Below are 15,337 nucleotides of genomic sequence, written 5' to 3'. Positions count from 1 at the left end.
GTCAGTTTAGATAAATTGTCAAGTCTGAGTGAAAAATGATTGGCAAAGCACAAAAATGGTAAGTGGAGGAGCCAGCTGTATCAAACAGGAAAGGAGCATCTTTAAAAGGAAGAAGTTAAAGATAGGGAGAACTTGGATAGCTGATTATCTGCAGGACATACTGGAAATGGGGGATAGGATTTTTCCTTGGATGGGAAAGGCCCAGGAAATATCTGTGAGGTGTTCTTTAATGCAGTATCTATTTGAAGATAGTGTTACACAGGGCAAGAAGAGGAAGGAACAGCAAGGACATGGTCCTTTAGAACTTCTGGAGAAGGCTGGGAGGAGATCTTGATGGAGGAAAGTGGGGAAAAAGTGAAACTAAGCCAAAACTTGCTGAAGGTGCTTGTGGGCATGGAGACCAGAGTGGAGCTACCCCAAAGTGCCCACACCAGGTGTGGAACAGAGGGGACCCTCACCACAGGAGCTTTGTTTCACAGCCCCTGCCCACCGTGCTGGCATGGCCCAGGGCAGAAACTAGGAGGGGACAGTGGGACACGGACTCTGAGGGGACAGCGGGGCTGGGATGGGAGCTGGATATGACACGAGGTGTGAGCTGGCCTGATGAGGATTTAAAAGTGCTCTGCAAGGGGATGGCAGTGCCAGCTCAGAGCTGTGGGATGGGATGGAACATGAACTTTGCAGAGAGATGAAAAGGTGATGGTGGAAAAGCAGCCCTGCTGATGACAGGGGTGATGGCTGCGAGCCACCACGAAGCCACTTGAGGGGAGGGAAAAGGCGAGGCCGCGGCCCTGAGGGACAGCCCGCCATGGTGTTTGCTGTCTCCACGGCAACGCCAGCGCCGCCATCTTGTTTACCGTCACCACAGCAACGCCCGCCATCTTGTTTGGCGTCCCCACAGCAGCGCTCCGGCCGGGCCGGGCCGTGCCGGGGCCATGGCGGGCGCGGGGCGGCTGCATGACCTAAACCTCAGCGCCGAGGAGGCGGAGCGGCTCCAGCGCGCCTTCCGCGACGAGCGGTTCCGCACGCTGTTCGCCGAGTACGCGGCCGAGCTGACCGACCCCGAGCAGCGCCGGCTATACGAGGAGGAGGTGGCGGCGCTGGAGCGGGAGCGCGGCGTGGAGGTGCGCTTCGTGCACCCGACGCCGGGCTTCGTGCTACGGACGAGCCAGGCGGGCTCCCGCCGCTGCTACATCAATGTCTGCAGCAACGCGCTGATGGGGGAGCCGCGGGCCCGCGCCGAGCGCGGCGGACAGCGCTGGGAGCTGCCCTACAGCCTGGCCCCGGGCCGCGAGGAGCTGCGCCCCGCCGGCCGCCGCCGCCTCCTGTACGACGTGGTGTTCCACCCGGCCGCGCTGCGCCTGGCCGCCCGCAGCGCCCGCTTCCGCCGCCTGCTCTGCGATACGGCGCTGGAGGCTGTGGAGAGGCACTGCGGGGTGGGGCTGGACCGCAACAACGCCACCGTCCTGCGAGGAGTCTCCTACAAGGGCGTCCCGCAGGCACCCATCCTCCGCTCCCCGCTGCCCGGCGGCGCCCCAAAGCCACCCGACGACGGAGACTCCCCGCTGCCGCCCTTCCCCTTCCCGCCCGCCCCCGGAGGCTCCTCGCCCGCCGCGCCCCCGCCGCCCTCCGGCCCCACCACGCCGCGCTGGAGCATCCGCCACCGCTCCTACGTGGACCTGCAGGACTACCGGCACTGCCGCGACTCGGCGCCCAGCCCGGTGCCGCGGGAGCTGGTTGTGACGGTGGAGCTACCGCTGCTGCGCTCTGCCGAGCAGGCGGAGCTGGAGATTCGCGGGCGGGAGCTGCGGCTGGACTCGCACTGTCCCGCCTACCGCCTGCGGCTCCACCTCCCCTACGACGTGGACGAGCGCGGCGGGCGGGCCGCTTTCAACCGGGCCCAGCGGCAGCTGCAGGTGACGCTACCCGTGGTGCCGCCGCCCGGCCTGCGGGAACCGCCGGCCCCGGTCGAGGAGCAGCTGGAGGGGGCCGAGCCCGCTGCCGAGGGGCCGGCAGAGGCAGAGGCGGCAGAGGCGGGCGGCGGAGCGGCTCCTCCCCCGGAACGCGGCCCTGGCGGCGCGGCCCGAAGCACGTGGGGCGGCGGGGAGCCCGGTGACCCACCCGCCGAACCCCCCGCTGACCCACCCGCTGGTCCGTCTGCCGAGTCCCTCGCTGAACCAGCCGCTGAACGCCCCGTAGAACCACTTTGTGATCCACCCGCTGATCCCCTCACTGAACCCCTGGCTGAAACTCCCCTTGATCCAACCTCTGAGCCCTTTGCTGACTCCCCTGCTGAACCTGCCACTGATCCAACCTCTGAACCCCCTGCTGAATCCCCCGCTGATCCAACCACTGACCCCCGCTCTGAACCCTTCACCGAACCTGCCACTGATCCCCTCGCTGGTCCACCGGCTGATCCACCCGCAGAACCACCCACCGAGCCCCCGGACCTGCCACTGCCCCGCTCCGCTGCTGCTTCCCCCGTGGCCAGCCCCGAGCCAGCCATGCCCAGCGGGAACACCCCTCCGCAGGCCTCAGAGGGCCACCCCAGCGAGATGGCCACGTGCCCTCCCTTCCGTGCCCGGCAGGACGAGGCGTCCCTCACGCTGCTCCTGCTCGTGCCCGGCATCCAGCCCCAGAGCCTCCACGGGGACGTGGGCACCCACCACTACAGCCTCAGCTTCTGCACCGACAGCGGTGCCTTCGCCCTGTTCCTGCAGTTCCCTCCCGCAGCCAGGCTCGTGTCCCCCGAGAGCAGCGTCAGCGTCTCTGCCCACAACGCCGTGGTGGGGCTCGCCAAAGCCCCCGGCAGCACCGGGCTCTGGGAGAAGTTCAGCTTCGGCCTCGACCCCTCAGCTCTGCAGGTAACAGTGGCACGTTCGGGGTGCCACCCGCCCCGAGTGCCGCTGCTGGGTGTGGCTGCTGTTTGTTTGAGCGGTGTCTCAGGGAGGTGTGAGGGTGAGTTCAAAGCTGGTCGTGACGGAAGCTGATTCCTCCGAGAGATGCTCCCGGATGTCAGTGCAGTGACCTGATTTGTGCGAGTCTTGTACGAGCAGCTCCAAGGTCACACCATGGAGCTGACACCTTCATCCTTGGAATTGGAATGACTTCTGCCTCTCATACAAATTTTTTTCTGAGGGAAGTTCTGGTGATGAATGAAAACGTCGCCTATGTCCTTTTATGTCCTTAGTGTTCACTTTTAAAGCCCTGTACATTGCTCATGCAGCCTGTTCACATGAAGAAAGATCTTTATGATACACCAGATTTACACACATGTGCATACAGTGTCAGGAATTGTAGGGGGAGTGTCCCTGCGTCCGTATTTTGGGCCAGAATTCCCATTTACAGCCACAGGAACCCCCATTAGTTCAACCAGAGCAGAGCAACAAACAGCAGCTGTGAACTGTCCCAGTTTGCTGGGGTAAATCTTCATCTTCTCTGTCTGAATATGATTCTAGTTTAGTATTTTATAGTTTTATGGTTGCTGGTCTCCCGTGATGGGAGAAAGTGGGGTGGCTGCATCCAGGTGACAGTGCCTGCTGGGAGCTGGCAGTGTCCCCAGAGGGATGCCCACCTTGTGACACTCTCTGTCCAGAGCCGCTCACACAAGTTTTGTGGAGAACCACATTACTCTGTGAGCTCAGATTTTCAGACAGTTTCTCATGAGCAGGGATTAAAGTTGCACAGTTCTTGTGTAACCTTCCAGCCATGGGATTTGGAGTTTGGCCTGAGTTGAGAGCAATAAAATCCTCTGCAGTTTGGATCACGTGCAGTGGGAATGCAAGTCCAGGAAGCTGGCAGGCTTCAAGTGTATCCACTGGGATAGACTTGGCTTGGAGCAGCTTAATTGCTCCATCCCTACAACTAGAAATAACTTGTGCATGATTTTGAAAGATATTTATCCAATTAGTGTTTGCGCAGCTGAAACCACATTTAATTTCCCATTTAGCGGCCGCACACCTTTTGCAGCAGCAATTCCTGTGAAGCAGGAGCTGATCATTTCGGGGAAGTATCAAAGATGATGAATTTATGGAGAACCACCCACGCTGAGCTGTTTGCAGAGCATTTCCTTTGCTTTTACCAGAGCAGGAGCCTGCAAGTCTGTGCAAGTGGGGCCGCAGAACGCTCAGTGCTGCTGTTCAGTGCTGTGATCTGGCACTGGCTGCTGCTGCTGCCACGTCAGAAAAGCCACTGTGTAAACTCCTGCCTGTTTTCTGTGCAGGTACAGAGACTGCCCAGGGCACTGGTGGATTCACCATCCCTGGAAATGCTCAAAAAACCTGCGGATGTGGCACTTGAGAACATGTTTTTGCTGGTGAACATGGTGGTGGTGCTGGGTTGGTGGCTGCACTAATAGTTGGAAGTTTGGTCTATGGATTTGTTACTGCAAGTGGAGGAACATTTTGTGATTGAAAGTTGTTAAAAGGCCACCCAGTAATGAGATTTTGGCTTTGTGAGTTATAAAAAACCCTCGAATGTGCTGATTTTATTATATATTGCAAAATGTTTTGGGTGGAGTAGGAGAAAGAGATTGGGCATTAGTCATCAGCTTCCCAGCCATTCATTCACAGCAATCTCCAAGAGATTCTCCTGGCCTCTAGTCATTTTGGACACTGGGCCTGCAAATTGAAGCAGGAGAAATAAACTTGAAGTCATTTGTCCTGTTTGCTTTTTTTTAATCTGTGCTATTTCCCCCAAGTGCCTGAGAGCTGCACTCGCTCAGAGTGAAGCGAGAAAAATGAATATTTAATTAGAGCCACTATTACATGCTGCCTTGTGGCCATTATTTGTTCCTGGTCGCTTTTCATCTACTTATGTTGATGTCTCCCAATTTGTCTGATGCCACCTTGGGGGTTTTTCTGCCTTGAGTCTCGTTCTATAAATCAGAGCTGTGCCCTGAGACCCGGAACGAGTTGCATCAGTCATTGCAGAGTGCACAGAGCAGTGCCCTGTCAATGCCTTCAGGGAGCTTTGGGGGCTGAGGCGAGCAGGAATTTTATCCTGCACCTCCCAATCTGCTTGTTGGTCATCTCCTCTCCCACAGCAGCGTTGCCAGAGGATAGTGCCTGGCAAAAATCATGGAATGGTTTGGGTTGGAAGGGATCTTAAACCTCATCCAGTTCCACCCCTGCCATGGGCAGGGACACCTTCCCCTATCCCAGGTTGCTCTAGGCCCCGTGTTTTTAACAGCTATGGAATTCCTACTCTGCTCTATTCTGGGAAGTTGCTTCTTGCTGGAGACCCAGGGTTGCTGTGTTGTTCCATGGAAGAGATTCCTCACTGGGTTAGTTCAGAGTCTGCCCCTCATTGGTACCTCCTGCCACGGTGGCTGTTCAGTGCCCTGTGAGGCTGCCTGCCCAGCTCATTCCCATCAACTGCCAATTCCTTCTTGGAAGTTGGTCTGATCCACATATGAGTTGAGCTTGTCCTTAGAACACCATGCTTGAAACAGAACTTCAAGGGCTGCTTTTCCTTTTGTAGTGAGCTGTGGCTGAATCCCCGTGCTGGAAGATGATCTATTTAGAGCTCAGTTTCCATAGATGCTGAGCAGTTGGAATTCCCACCCCAGCAAGTGCCTCTTTTCAGGAAATCTTTACAGTGCCCTGGTCCTCCCTGGACTTTAACTGAGTAGTTTCACTCCTTGGCTAAACCATAATGTCCACACTGCAGTTGGACTTGATGATCCTGGAAGTCTTTTCTGTCTTAATGATTCTATGACTTATTACGGTGACTAGAAATCCTATAAAAATAAAGATTCCAGAACTTTGGATGTTGTGGGCTTAGGGTCACGTATTTCAGGGGTTTTAAAGGCATCTTTTGTCACTGCCCTGGTGCTCAGTCACTGCACCAGAGACCACAGTGCTGATCCTTCTGAAGGGCTTGCTCCAGGCCCTGTTCTTCCAGGAAACAGAGCCTCATGACCTGAGGAAGCTGCCTGATTTCCCCACTGCTCTTTGCCTCCAAGTACCAGCCATGGGCTGTGCCCCCTCCATTACTCTTCACTGCAGTTTATCTGCTATAACCTTCTTTACCTTTTGCTTAGATCCTGGGAATTCAGGCCTAGGAAACTCCTGCATCAGAGAGCTCCCCTTCATTTCCAGACAACACAGCCTGGGGAGAAAATGACGAAGGAAGAATGGTTGGGAGTTAAATAACCATTAATAAAATTTGTAAGCCTGCCAGGCAGGGTTTCTGAGAACATGTCCCAGTGTGTCCTGGTTTATGGTAGTGCTGGAGCTGGGCAATTATGGAAATTGTGCCTTTGGAAAGCACTGTCTTGGAATGTTTGGCTTCCTGGGGTTAAAGGCTCGATTCCTAACAGGAATAAAGAGCAGTTTTCTGCGGGTGTATGGAGCTACTGAGACTAGGGGGCTCAGTTCTCAGAGCATGTGAAACACATTTGGCAGATAATTCATTCTGCCAGCAGTTTTGGGGTCGTGTCTGTTCATTTTCATGGGGTTAGAAAAAGACTGGTTCATGCAGGAATTCCCTGTCAGGCCGATTCACACCCTTCCTGCCCTTCTCAGAGGCCTGGAATGGGTTTGTTCAGAGGATGTGTGCTCAGTCCCCTGATCAGTGCTTCCCGCCGGGTACCCCTTGCTGGGCAGGGAATTGCAGCCAGCCCATCCCTTTTCTAAAAAAAACCCTGTCAGATCTTATGGAGAATATTAGGATTTAACTCACGTAAACCCCCCTGGGGCTCCAGGGAACAGCAGGGAGCAGAGGAAAACAGAGGAAATATTTCCTCTGGTTTCCTATGCATTGCTTTTTTTTAACATTTACAGGCTGAAAAATATTATACGAAACATTCCTGAGGAGTTCATGGCTGGAGCTAAGTCTGAGTTATGCTGTGTGTGAGGGATCCAAATGGGAATTGCTCAGAGATAGGGAAGTTTTGTTTAACTTTTCTGGGAGTGTTGAGGCCTCCACGCAGGATGTTCTACATGGATGTGATTTTTCTGCTTGGCACAGCCACCAGCGCCTGGTGAAGGAGATCCTTTGGAAGCTCCTGGTGCTTTTTCCTTCAGAAAGCAGCTGGTAAAAAAGATGTGGAGATGTTGGAGCAGGTACAGAGAGGCCATGGAGATGCCCCAAGGGCTGGAGCTCCTCTGCTCTGGAGCCAGGCTGGGAGAGCTGGGAACATTTGCCTGGAGAAGGGAAGGATCCAGGGAGAGCTCAGAGCCCCTTGCAGGGCCTGAAGGGGCTCCAGGAGAGCTGGAGAGGGACTGGGGACAAGGGATGGAGGGACAGGACACAGGGAATGGCTTCCCACTGCCAGAGGGCAGGGATGGATGGGAGATTGGGAAGGAATTACCTCCCTGGGAGAGTGGAGAGGCCCTGGCCCAGGGTGCCCAGAGCAGCTGTGGCTGCCCCTGGATCCCTGGAAGTGTCCAAGGCCGGGCTGGATCAGCCCAGATCACCTTATCCCATCCTCTTTTGGTGGCACTTAATCATCACAGAATCCTAGAATAGTTTGGATGGGAAGGGACATTAAAGCTCATCCAGTTCCACCCCTTCCATGGGCAGGGACACCTCCCACTGTCCCAGGCTGCTCCAAGCCCCAATGTCCAGCCTGGCCTTGGGCACTGCCAGGGATCCAGAGGCAGCCACAGCTGCTCTGGGCACCCTGTGCCAGGGCCTGCCCACCCTCACAACCAGGAATTCCTTCCCAATATCCCATCTAAATTTCCCTACATCACTTGGGTGGAGCTGTAGGTGGCAGAGTTATATTGCTCCTTGCACTGGGAGCACGTGGAAAAGGCCATGGGCTGGAAGTGCTCCTGTGGGCTGTCCTTGTGCTGGGTGAGCTCAGAATTAGGGCTCTTGTGGATAAATGTTTTCCTTGGTTGAATACTCAGCCGAGCATGAAACCCTGAGAGCCATGTTAGGAAGTGTAAGACATGGATGTTTTAAACCTTTGCCACCTTTCAGGGAGAAATCCATCCCAGAGAGCAATTTTGCCCTCATTCCCAAGGTATCTGGAGTTGTTACACAGTTTCTTTGGAAGTCAGGGTTATAATTTTCAATTTCCAAGCTACTATAAAGAATTATTGTAATAGTCAGGGGTCACTTCTAAGAAGATGCTGCTGGAAGCTGGGGCTGTTGTATGTAATCCTGCAACAGTTTATTTTTGCTTCAGTTAATTCTGCGCTCAGCACTTCAAGACTCTTGGCAAGTTTTTTGGGAGGTCAGAGAAGGACAAAGAAGGAGAACACAACAAACTTATTATTTCACGTTTTTCAAAGTAATCTCTTTCCCAAGCTACATTAAGGACCATAATTAGTTTGCTTCTGCTATAAAACAAACTAATTTCTGAATAGTCTTTAATTGGTAGCTGCATTTTGGGAATAACGTGACTACACAAAACAGTTATGTCAGGAAATATTATTAACCTACTGATGAAGCTCATCAAAGCTTCTTTGGAGCTGTTGAATCTTTGCAGCCATGAGCACCTCGGGAAAGTTTTCATTTCATTACATGCACCAACACTTTGAGCTTCAAATTCTCAGGTTGAGCTGCTTTGTGCTGGGACCCCACAGACTCAGAGATCAGGAAATCCGTGGATCCAGGTCCTTTTCCATACTGGCATGACTTGTTGGGTTTTGACCAGAGAAGCTGTGGCTGCCCCATCCCTGGAAGTGTCCAAGGCCAGGTTGGATGGGCTTTGGAGCAACCTGGGATAGTGGAAGGTGTCCCTGCCCATGGCAGGGTTGGAACTGGATGGGATTTAAATCCCCTCCCAACCCAAACCATTCTGAGATTCCCTGATCCTCTCATTACAGGAGCCACAAAAATAATTCAAGCATGAAATCTGTCCTGCTTTTCAAACTTGCAGCCTGCGTGGGAGGTAACTCTGGATGGAAACTGTCTTCAATTTGGATAAATTAAGGCAGAATAAACCCATCTGAGTGCTGAGGGCAGCCGTGAGGGGACCGGCTTTGCGCTGTCGGCGCTGTGAGACACAAGGACGGGTTTGAATGATGAAGTGTTCCAGAAACCAAAGTCATCCCTGCTAACGTTTATGTTAATTTGGTCTCAGTTTAGTCACAGGGAAAAATGAATGTGTACCAAACAGCAGATGACAGTATGTGCAGGGAAAAACAAATTAAATTCGAAGTTGCTAAGAGAGTATCATAAATACCAGAAAATAAACTGCTCAAATTGAAGAATTATTTTACAGGGTCATTGAAATCAGCTGCAGATGGTTGTCCTCTGTTTGCTCTGGCTTGGAAAGCAGAGCAGGCTTTAGAATAAATTCCTGAACCATTTTTTCCTAAGGTCTGTGCTTTGATAACATCTGCAGTAATATAAATGCCTCGGTGTGTGCTCCCCGTGAATGCAAAGTCTGAGTTACAAGTGGCTGGCTGGTGGAGCAGGCTAATGATAATCACCTTATTGAAAACAAACACATCCCAGGTGCCATGATTTATGGCAGGCCACGGCGTAGGGATGGGATAAAATGGTAAATATTTATGGGAATTCGGGGATTGGGCTGGGATGACACGTGGTAGAATTGGTTTGCAGTAACGAGTCAAAGTTAACGGAACATCACAAGCAGTTTTTATCCTCATTTAAAGTACTGATTAATCGTAGAATCATGGAATATCCTGAGTGGGAAGGGACCCACAGGGATCATCCAAGGCAGCTCCTGGCCCTGCCCAGACACCCCAACAACCCCACCCTGGGCATCCCTGGCAGCGCTGTCCAAACGCTCCTGGAGCTCTGGCAGCCTCGGGGCCGTGCCCATTCCCTGGGGAGCCTGGGCAGTGCCCAGCACCCTTTTGGGAAGAACCTTTCCCTGATAATAAACCTCTCGTTCAGTTTTTCTTTTTTAACAATATTTTCTGTGAAGAAAACAAATTCTTTTGCTTTTAATCAGGAAGAAAATCTCCAGAAAGGTTCAGTGGGTTTGTTGCCAAATTACAAAGTCCTGATTGCGCTGAGGAGGAATGGGTGTCCCTCACACAGCCATGGGTGCCAGATGCAGATTCAGAGGGAAAAGAGATTATTTTCCTCATTTTATGTAGGAAAAGTAGGATGGGACTTGGAGCAACCTGGTCTAGTGGAAGGTAATTAAAGGTCCTGAAATACATCCCATGGCAGGCAGTTGGAACGAGATGAGCTGTAAGGTCCCTTCCAAGCCAAACCATCCCATGATTCCATGACTTTTATTTTTCAGCTGGGTGAGGAGGGTTGTGCTTTGCTCTCCTTGGAAGTGCAGGCAGGGCACCAGAGCTCGGCAGTGTTCCCAAATCCCCTCCAAGGGAGGCTGAGCTGTCTGTCTGTGCTGTGTGGGCCAAGCAATCCGAGGCAGAGCTGGGAATTCTTCTCCTGAGCTGCCCAAGGATCCAGTTCAGGAGCTTGTGGGAGTTTTGGTGCTGCACAGATTTTGTGTCTGCAGCCCCTGCCTTGTTTCTGTGCTCTGACACCTTCCCCTGAACTCTGCAGAGTATTTCCACAAGCCTAAAGCTCTGGCAGATCCCTCTCTGGGAGGCAGGAGAGGATGCAGCACAGGGGAATAAGAATTTTAGGCTTTGCATGCAGAAATGCAAGGAGTAGCTGTTTTCCGAGAGGGTTTTCTGTCAGGGCAGCTCTGCTGCACTTTAATCTCTCCCCAAACCATCCCAGCATCCAGTGTTGGCTGTTTGCCTGGATTGTAATCTTCCTGGATAGAAAATGAATTCAGTCCTCTGCCTTGGAAAACCAACAGTATGTATGTTATGACTTTCCATATTGTGATTTCTAATTTAACTAGTGGAAAAAATAGGATTCTGGCTTATTTTTCCAGTCCTGGTTTGTTTGGGTTTTTTTTTCCAAGATGACACTTAAATTTTGTACCTCACACACAATGTGACATCTGGCTGTGCATAAGGCTCCATCCACAGGGGGCCAAAAATGTGCAGAATTGCCTTTTTGCTTCTCGGTCTGCAAGATGTCAGTGATAATTGAATTTAACTTTCATTGGATTGACAAGAGGGTTGAACTGGACCGAGAAATTTAAAAGTGTTGACTTAATGTGGAAGGTTTGCAACTTCTCCCTGTTATTTCCAATTAAATAAGGAAGGTAATTCCTAGAACCTAAACTACTCCTCTAGGTCAGACCATTTTTATTGTGTCTGTCCTTACCCTCAGCCTACACAAGATGATGCAGGAATAACACAAGGACAGGGAAAGCTCTGCAGTTCCTATGAAACAGCCCCTCCAGGATATATTTTAGGACCTTTAATTACCTGCAATGGATTTAAATCTTTAAACCTGTAGCAACACGTTCCAGGTTGTTGATGAAGTGCATATGAACAGCCTGGAAGCACGCCCCAGGCTGTGTCTCTGCCTGTGGATACCTCTCCTTTTTTTTTTTCCAACTCTCTTGTCTGCTGGAGATCTGAGCAGCCTCGGTGGCTGGGTGTGAAATGGATACAGCCCTGAGTGTTCCAGATCTGATCTTGGAGCAGAGATCCTGCAGTGCCTCTCCAAGGAGGTGTTTGTGTTTTCCTAAAGACAGACAGGAAGCAAGCCCACAGCAGTCTGACACCTTCGTGGTGTTAAGACAGGTGAGGACAGGAACGAGATTGGTACAAATAATTTTTCAGAGAGGGTCTAAATCTATATATTAGTCACCCATCCAAAGAGAGAAATAATATTTTTTATATTTGATATGATGCAGATTTGTAATTTCAAGCAAAATGTGCTAAGCACTGATCTTAATTCATTTCACCTCATTCTCTGAATGTCTGACTTAGAATTTCTCTGTCAAGACATGAGTGTGGTGTGAAACTCTGTCCTGGCTTTCTTTGCAGTGAGTTTTTAGCCCAAATACCGCTGAAGTTTAGCACAAAAAGAACATAACGTGCTGTTTTCTCTCTTTTTCTTTAGGAAAGGTTGTTTGTCAGTGAAGAGAACGTTGATGGATTTCTAGGCACTGCTTTCTGCCCTTCCCCTTGCTCCCAATCAGCACTGGAAAGCCAGCCATTAATTGAAGTGCTGGATGTTACTGAGGACAGAATTCAAATCAGGGTGGAGGTAAGGATCTCTGGGAGCAGCACAGGCTGATTTATGTTCTTCAGCAAGCTCCTATCAAATCCCACTGAAACAGCTTTGTTCCTGTTTTGTCCTGAGGAAGCAGGGGAAACCCAGGACTGGGGTTGTTTGCAAGTGTAAATGTCAGTTTTCAGAAGTGTTTGTGCCATTTAATGTGACCAAAGGATTGAAACTTCCTGTATTTCATTTGGAAGATGGAGAACTGTGATCCAGTCATTTTAGAAAGTGCTTTTTCTTTGCGGGAATAGTTCACTCTCTCAGCCTTGTACTGGTAGACAAATCCTAGAGGGTTTTGTCTGGGAAAAATTCTGTCTCATCTTTATTCAATCCATGTATTTGAATACTTGGTGGGTTCCTGTTGTGTAGATAATTAAACATGAGGCTATTAGTCTTACACACTGGTCTCAAATTCAATCCTTGTAGTTTCAGGCCTCATTCAGGCTCTGTTCCTCTGTCTAGAACAAGACAGGCTGTTTCTGGGATCTGCCACGGGATTAAACTGTCCTCCCTTGGCAAAATAGATGGGCAGATGAAGAAACCAAAATGTTAATTTTGTGAGGAGGAAAATGTGAGGTAATCCCCCCATGTTCACTGGGATTTCTGGGCAGGCATCGCATCCAAAATTCAGAGGAAACTTTTCTTAAAGGAAACATAAAAAGCAGGAACTATCAGGTCACTGCAGTGGCCATGAACTGGGGACTGCAGATGAGGTTAATGTGTAGCTGGTTTATTGGGAGGCAAGTTCAAACAAAGCACATGACCTCTGGAACTGGGCTGGAGGTCCGAGGAGTTTCCTAAAGATAGTGGATCCACCTTAACTTTCACAGCTGGTGTGGGTTGTACATAGGAAAATGAAATTCAAAGTGTTGGAGAGCAGATGGGAACTAAGAAAGGGCAGCTGAGATACCTTAAATCATCCCACTCCTGCTCCTGTGTGGGGCCAGGAGTGGGGATCGATGATTCTTGAGGGTCCCTTCCAACTCAGGGTATCCAGGATCGCGTTCATGTGGGAGAATTGTCCCATTTGGAAAGGCCTGACTGGTGTTTATGTTTCCTGCTGGAGTGAGCAGTGGTTTGGGAGTGAGAAAGATTCTGTCTGTGGATCCATGAATCCAGCTGCTCTTGGATAGGTCCCTACCTGATCCTGACTCTCCAGTGGCAGGGACCTACAAATTACCAGCGTTTTTTTGCCAAAACACCCAGTAATGGAGAAATTGGGGAACTGCTGTTTGGACAGCACCTCTCCCAGTTCCTCCTCTCCTGAGGTAAACCGCAGTTCCTGGATTAGCTCCTGGATTAGGCTGGGAATTTCCCTAATTGCAAGGTTCCAACCTTGCAACAAGAGATCCCCTGGCTATTTCTCTGGCTGCTGAGATTTGGAAATCAGGCTGGGTGTGGTGAGCGGCCACTGCTGCTCCAGCTTGGTCTCTGCCCAGTCCCATTTCCTAGAGCAGAGGAAACCCTGGGGAAGCAGAACGACCTCCCTGCCACTCATTCCCACGCACCAGACAAGAGCAGGAAAACCTCAGCACCCGCTCACTTGGCTTCTAGAAGGAGAACCATGGAATCACAACCTGATCTGGGTTGGAAGGAACCTTAAGGATCATCTGCTTCCACCACCCTGCCATGGGCAGGGACACTTTGCACTATCCCAGTGGAGCTGAGCTGTTGGAGAAACAAATCTCTCCTGTCTTCGTGTGCACAGTTTGTTCCAGCTATAAAATAATTAATTTATTTCCTTGACAGCCACAGGAACGCGATGCAGAGGGAACACTTGGCAGCTCAGGGGGAGCCCTTGCTGGAAAGACCAACAGCAACTACCCTGAAACAAAGGCAGAAACAAACTGTCCTGCAGCTGAGGAACGTGCTGCAGGATCCACCCCAGCTCCCACAGCTGAAACAATAGGAAAAGTAGGCTGTGCTTCACACCATTGTTTGCAGCATGAACCTCCTGACACCAGTTCAGCGATTCCTGGCGGATCTGGGAGAAAGGAGCCCGATTTAGAAAGTGCTGCTGCAGCAGGAGATACGGCCCCGGCCCCAGGCTCTGGAAAACAAGGAAAACTGATGGCGGGTCGGGATGAGGAGCCACCCCCAGAGCTGGGCAGCAGGGCAGGCTCCCCCATCCTGCGGGAGGTGAACCCCGAGGACGGGAGCGTGCGGATCCTGCGGGATCACCGAACGCACTGCCCCGTCGTGTTCCACAATTCTTTGCTCTATGAGTTGGATTAGTTTCATTATTTTAGAATTTCTTTCTGTTGTTTGATGCTTGCTCTGACTTCCATGTGCTGGTGGATGACTTCAGGGCTCAGAGAGGTTCCCACTGAAACTGGTGCAACATCAAAACCTTATGTTGTTAACAATTTTTGGAGTTTAACAATTGTACGGAAATAATTTTACTTAAAAGAAAAGTTGCAGTTGGAGGTGACTTCGAGCTCCTGGAAAAAAAATGTATCTTTATTGTTTACATAAATTTTTTATTCTCTTCCCACGTTTCAGGGATTATTTGTATATATCCTTAGTCTAACAGCTCCCTCGGGAATTGAGCAGTATTCATCATTTTCCAAACCTTTCATTTGGTGCTAATTGCAGGATTAGACTTGCAGTGATTCTTAGCAATCAAATGAAATTTCTAATTATCCGGAGAAGTTCTAATTAGTCTCCTAGAAATAATCAACATTTATACGCTGCATTCCATCCTAGTGCTGTGCTTCAGATCTGCAGCACCCAGATATCCCCCAGCTGAACAAATGCCATTGCACAAGAACATCCTCTGGGTGCATGTCTGCTCTGAAGTATTTACAATTCGTGAAATGGATTCTCTTTATCCAGATTAGATTTATTTTCCACAGTTTCCTTCAAGTTTCAGCGTTTCTCACCTCTCTAAAGCACAATAACCAAGAGAACACATCTAAGAATAAACTTCCTGTTCCCCTTTCTCACTGCTGCTGAACCAACTTCTGTTTTGAGTGCCACAAGGCACAGGGGTGCTTTAGAGGAGTTAAATTTGCCTCGTTTCAGGGCTGCTCTGGCATTGCTGCCACAGTTCTCTGTGAAACACGAGTTTGGGTGTGTGGTGTGAGCGTTGCTTTCCGAGCTCAGCAGAAGCCACAGCTGCCCAAAACACCTGCCTTACCCTCCCTGGTGGCACATCCTGCTGGAGCTTTGCTGGGCTAAGCTTAACCCCATCAGCTTTTTGGGAGAGGTCCCTGAGGGTGAGGCACCAGCACAGCTTCAGCACCAGCCCCAACCCAGTGGAACAGAACACGGAGCAATCACCGTGCAAAACTGTAGTTAA

At 50.8% G+C, this 15,337-nt stretch overlaps 1 protein-coding gene across 1 annotated transcript; it reads left to right on the top strand.

Annotated features, from left to right (window-relative positions):
* The first annotated feature begins 847 nt into the window (after positions 1-847).
* On the top strand, positions 848-14,981 carry DNAAF2 (dynein axonemal assembly factor 2). The gene is made up of 3 exons (XM_048306203.1): positions 848-2,864; positions 11,875-12,021; positions 13,786-14,981. The coding sequence occupies exons 1-3, from the start codon at positions 936-938 to the stop codon at positions 14,269-14,271; spliced, it is 2,562 nt and encodes an 853-aa protein (XP_048162160.1). The 5' UTR covers positions 848-935; the 3' UTR covers positions 14,272-14,981.
* The last annotated feature ends 356 nt before the right edge of the window (positions 14,982-15,337 follow it).

This window comes from Corvus hawaiiensis, chromosome 6, assembly GCF_020740725.1.
Source record: "Corvus hawaiiensis isolate bCorHaw1 chromosome 6, bCorHaw1.pri.cur, whole genome shotgun sequence".
Taxonomy (NCBI): Eukaryota; Metazoa; Chordata; class Aves; order Passeriformes; family Corvidae; genus Corvus; species Corvus hawaiiensis.
The sequence above is the reverse complement of the archived record's forward strand: the minus strand, read 5'-3'. Positions and strand labels throughout refer to the sequence as shown.

What these genes read in the sequence shown, in the direction of transcription:
- DNAAF2 (XM_048306203.1), top strand. Translation starts at nt 936, where the DNA reads ATGGCGGGCGCGGGGCGGCTGCATGACCTAAACCTCAGCGCCGAGGAG. An exon ending in TCGACCCCTCAGCTCTGCAG is followed by an intron (nt 2,865 to 11,874) that starts GTAACAGTGGCA and finishes CTTTTTCTTTAG; the next exon opens with GAAAGGTTGTTTGTCAGTGA. An exon ending in GAATTCAAATCAGGGTGGAG is followed by an intron (nt 12,022 to 13,785) that starts GTAAGGATCTCT and finishes TTTCCTTGACAG; the next exon opens with CCACAGGAACGCGATGCAGA.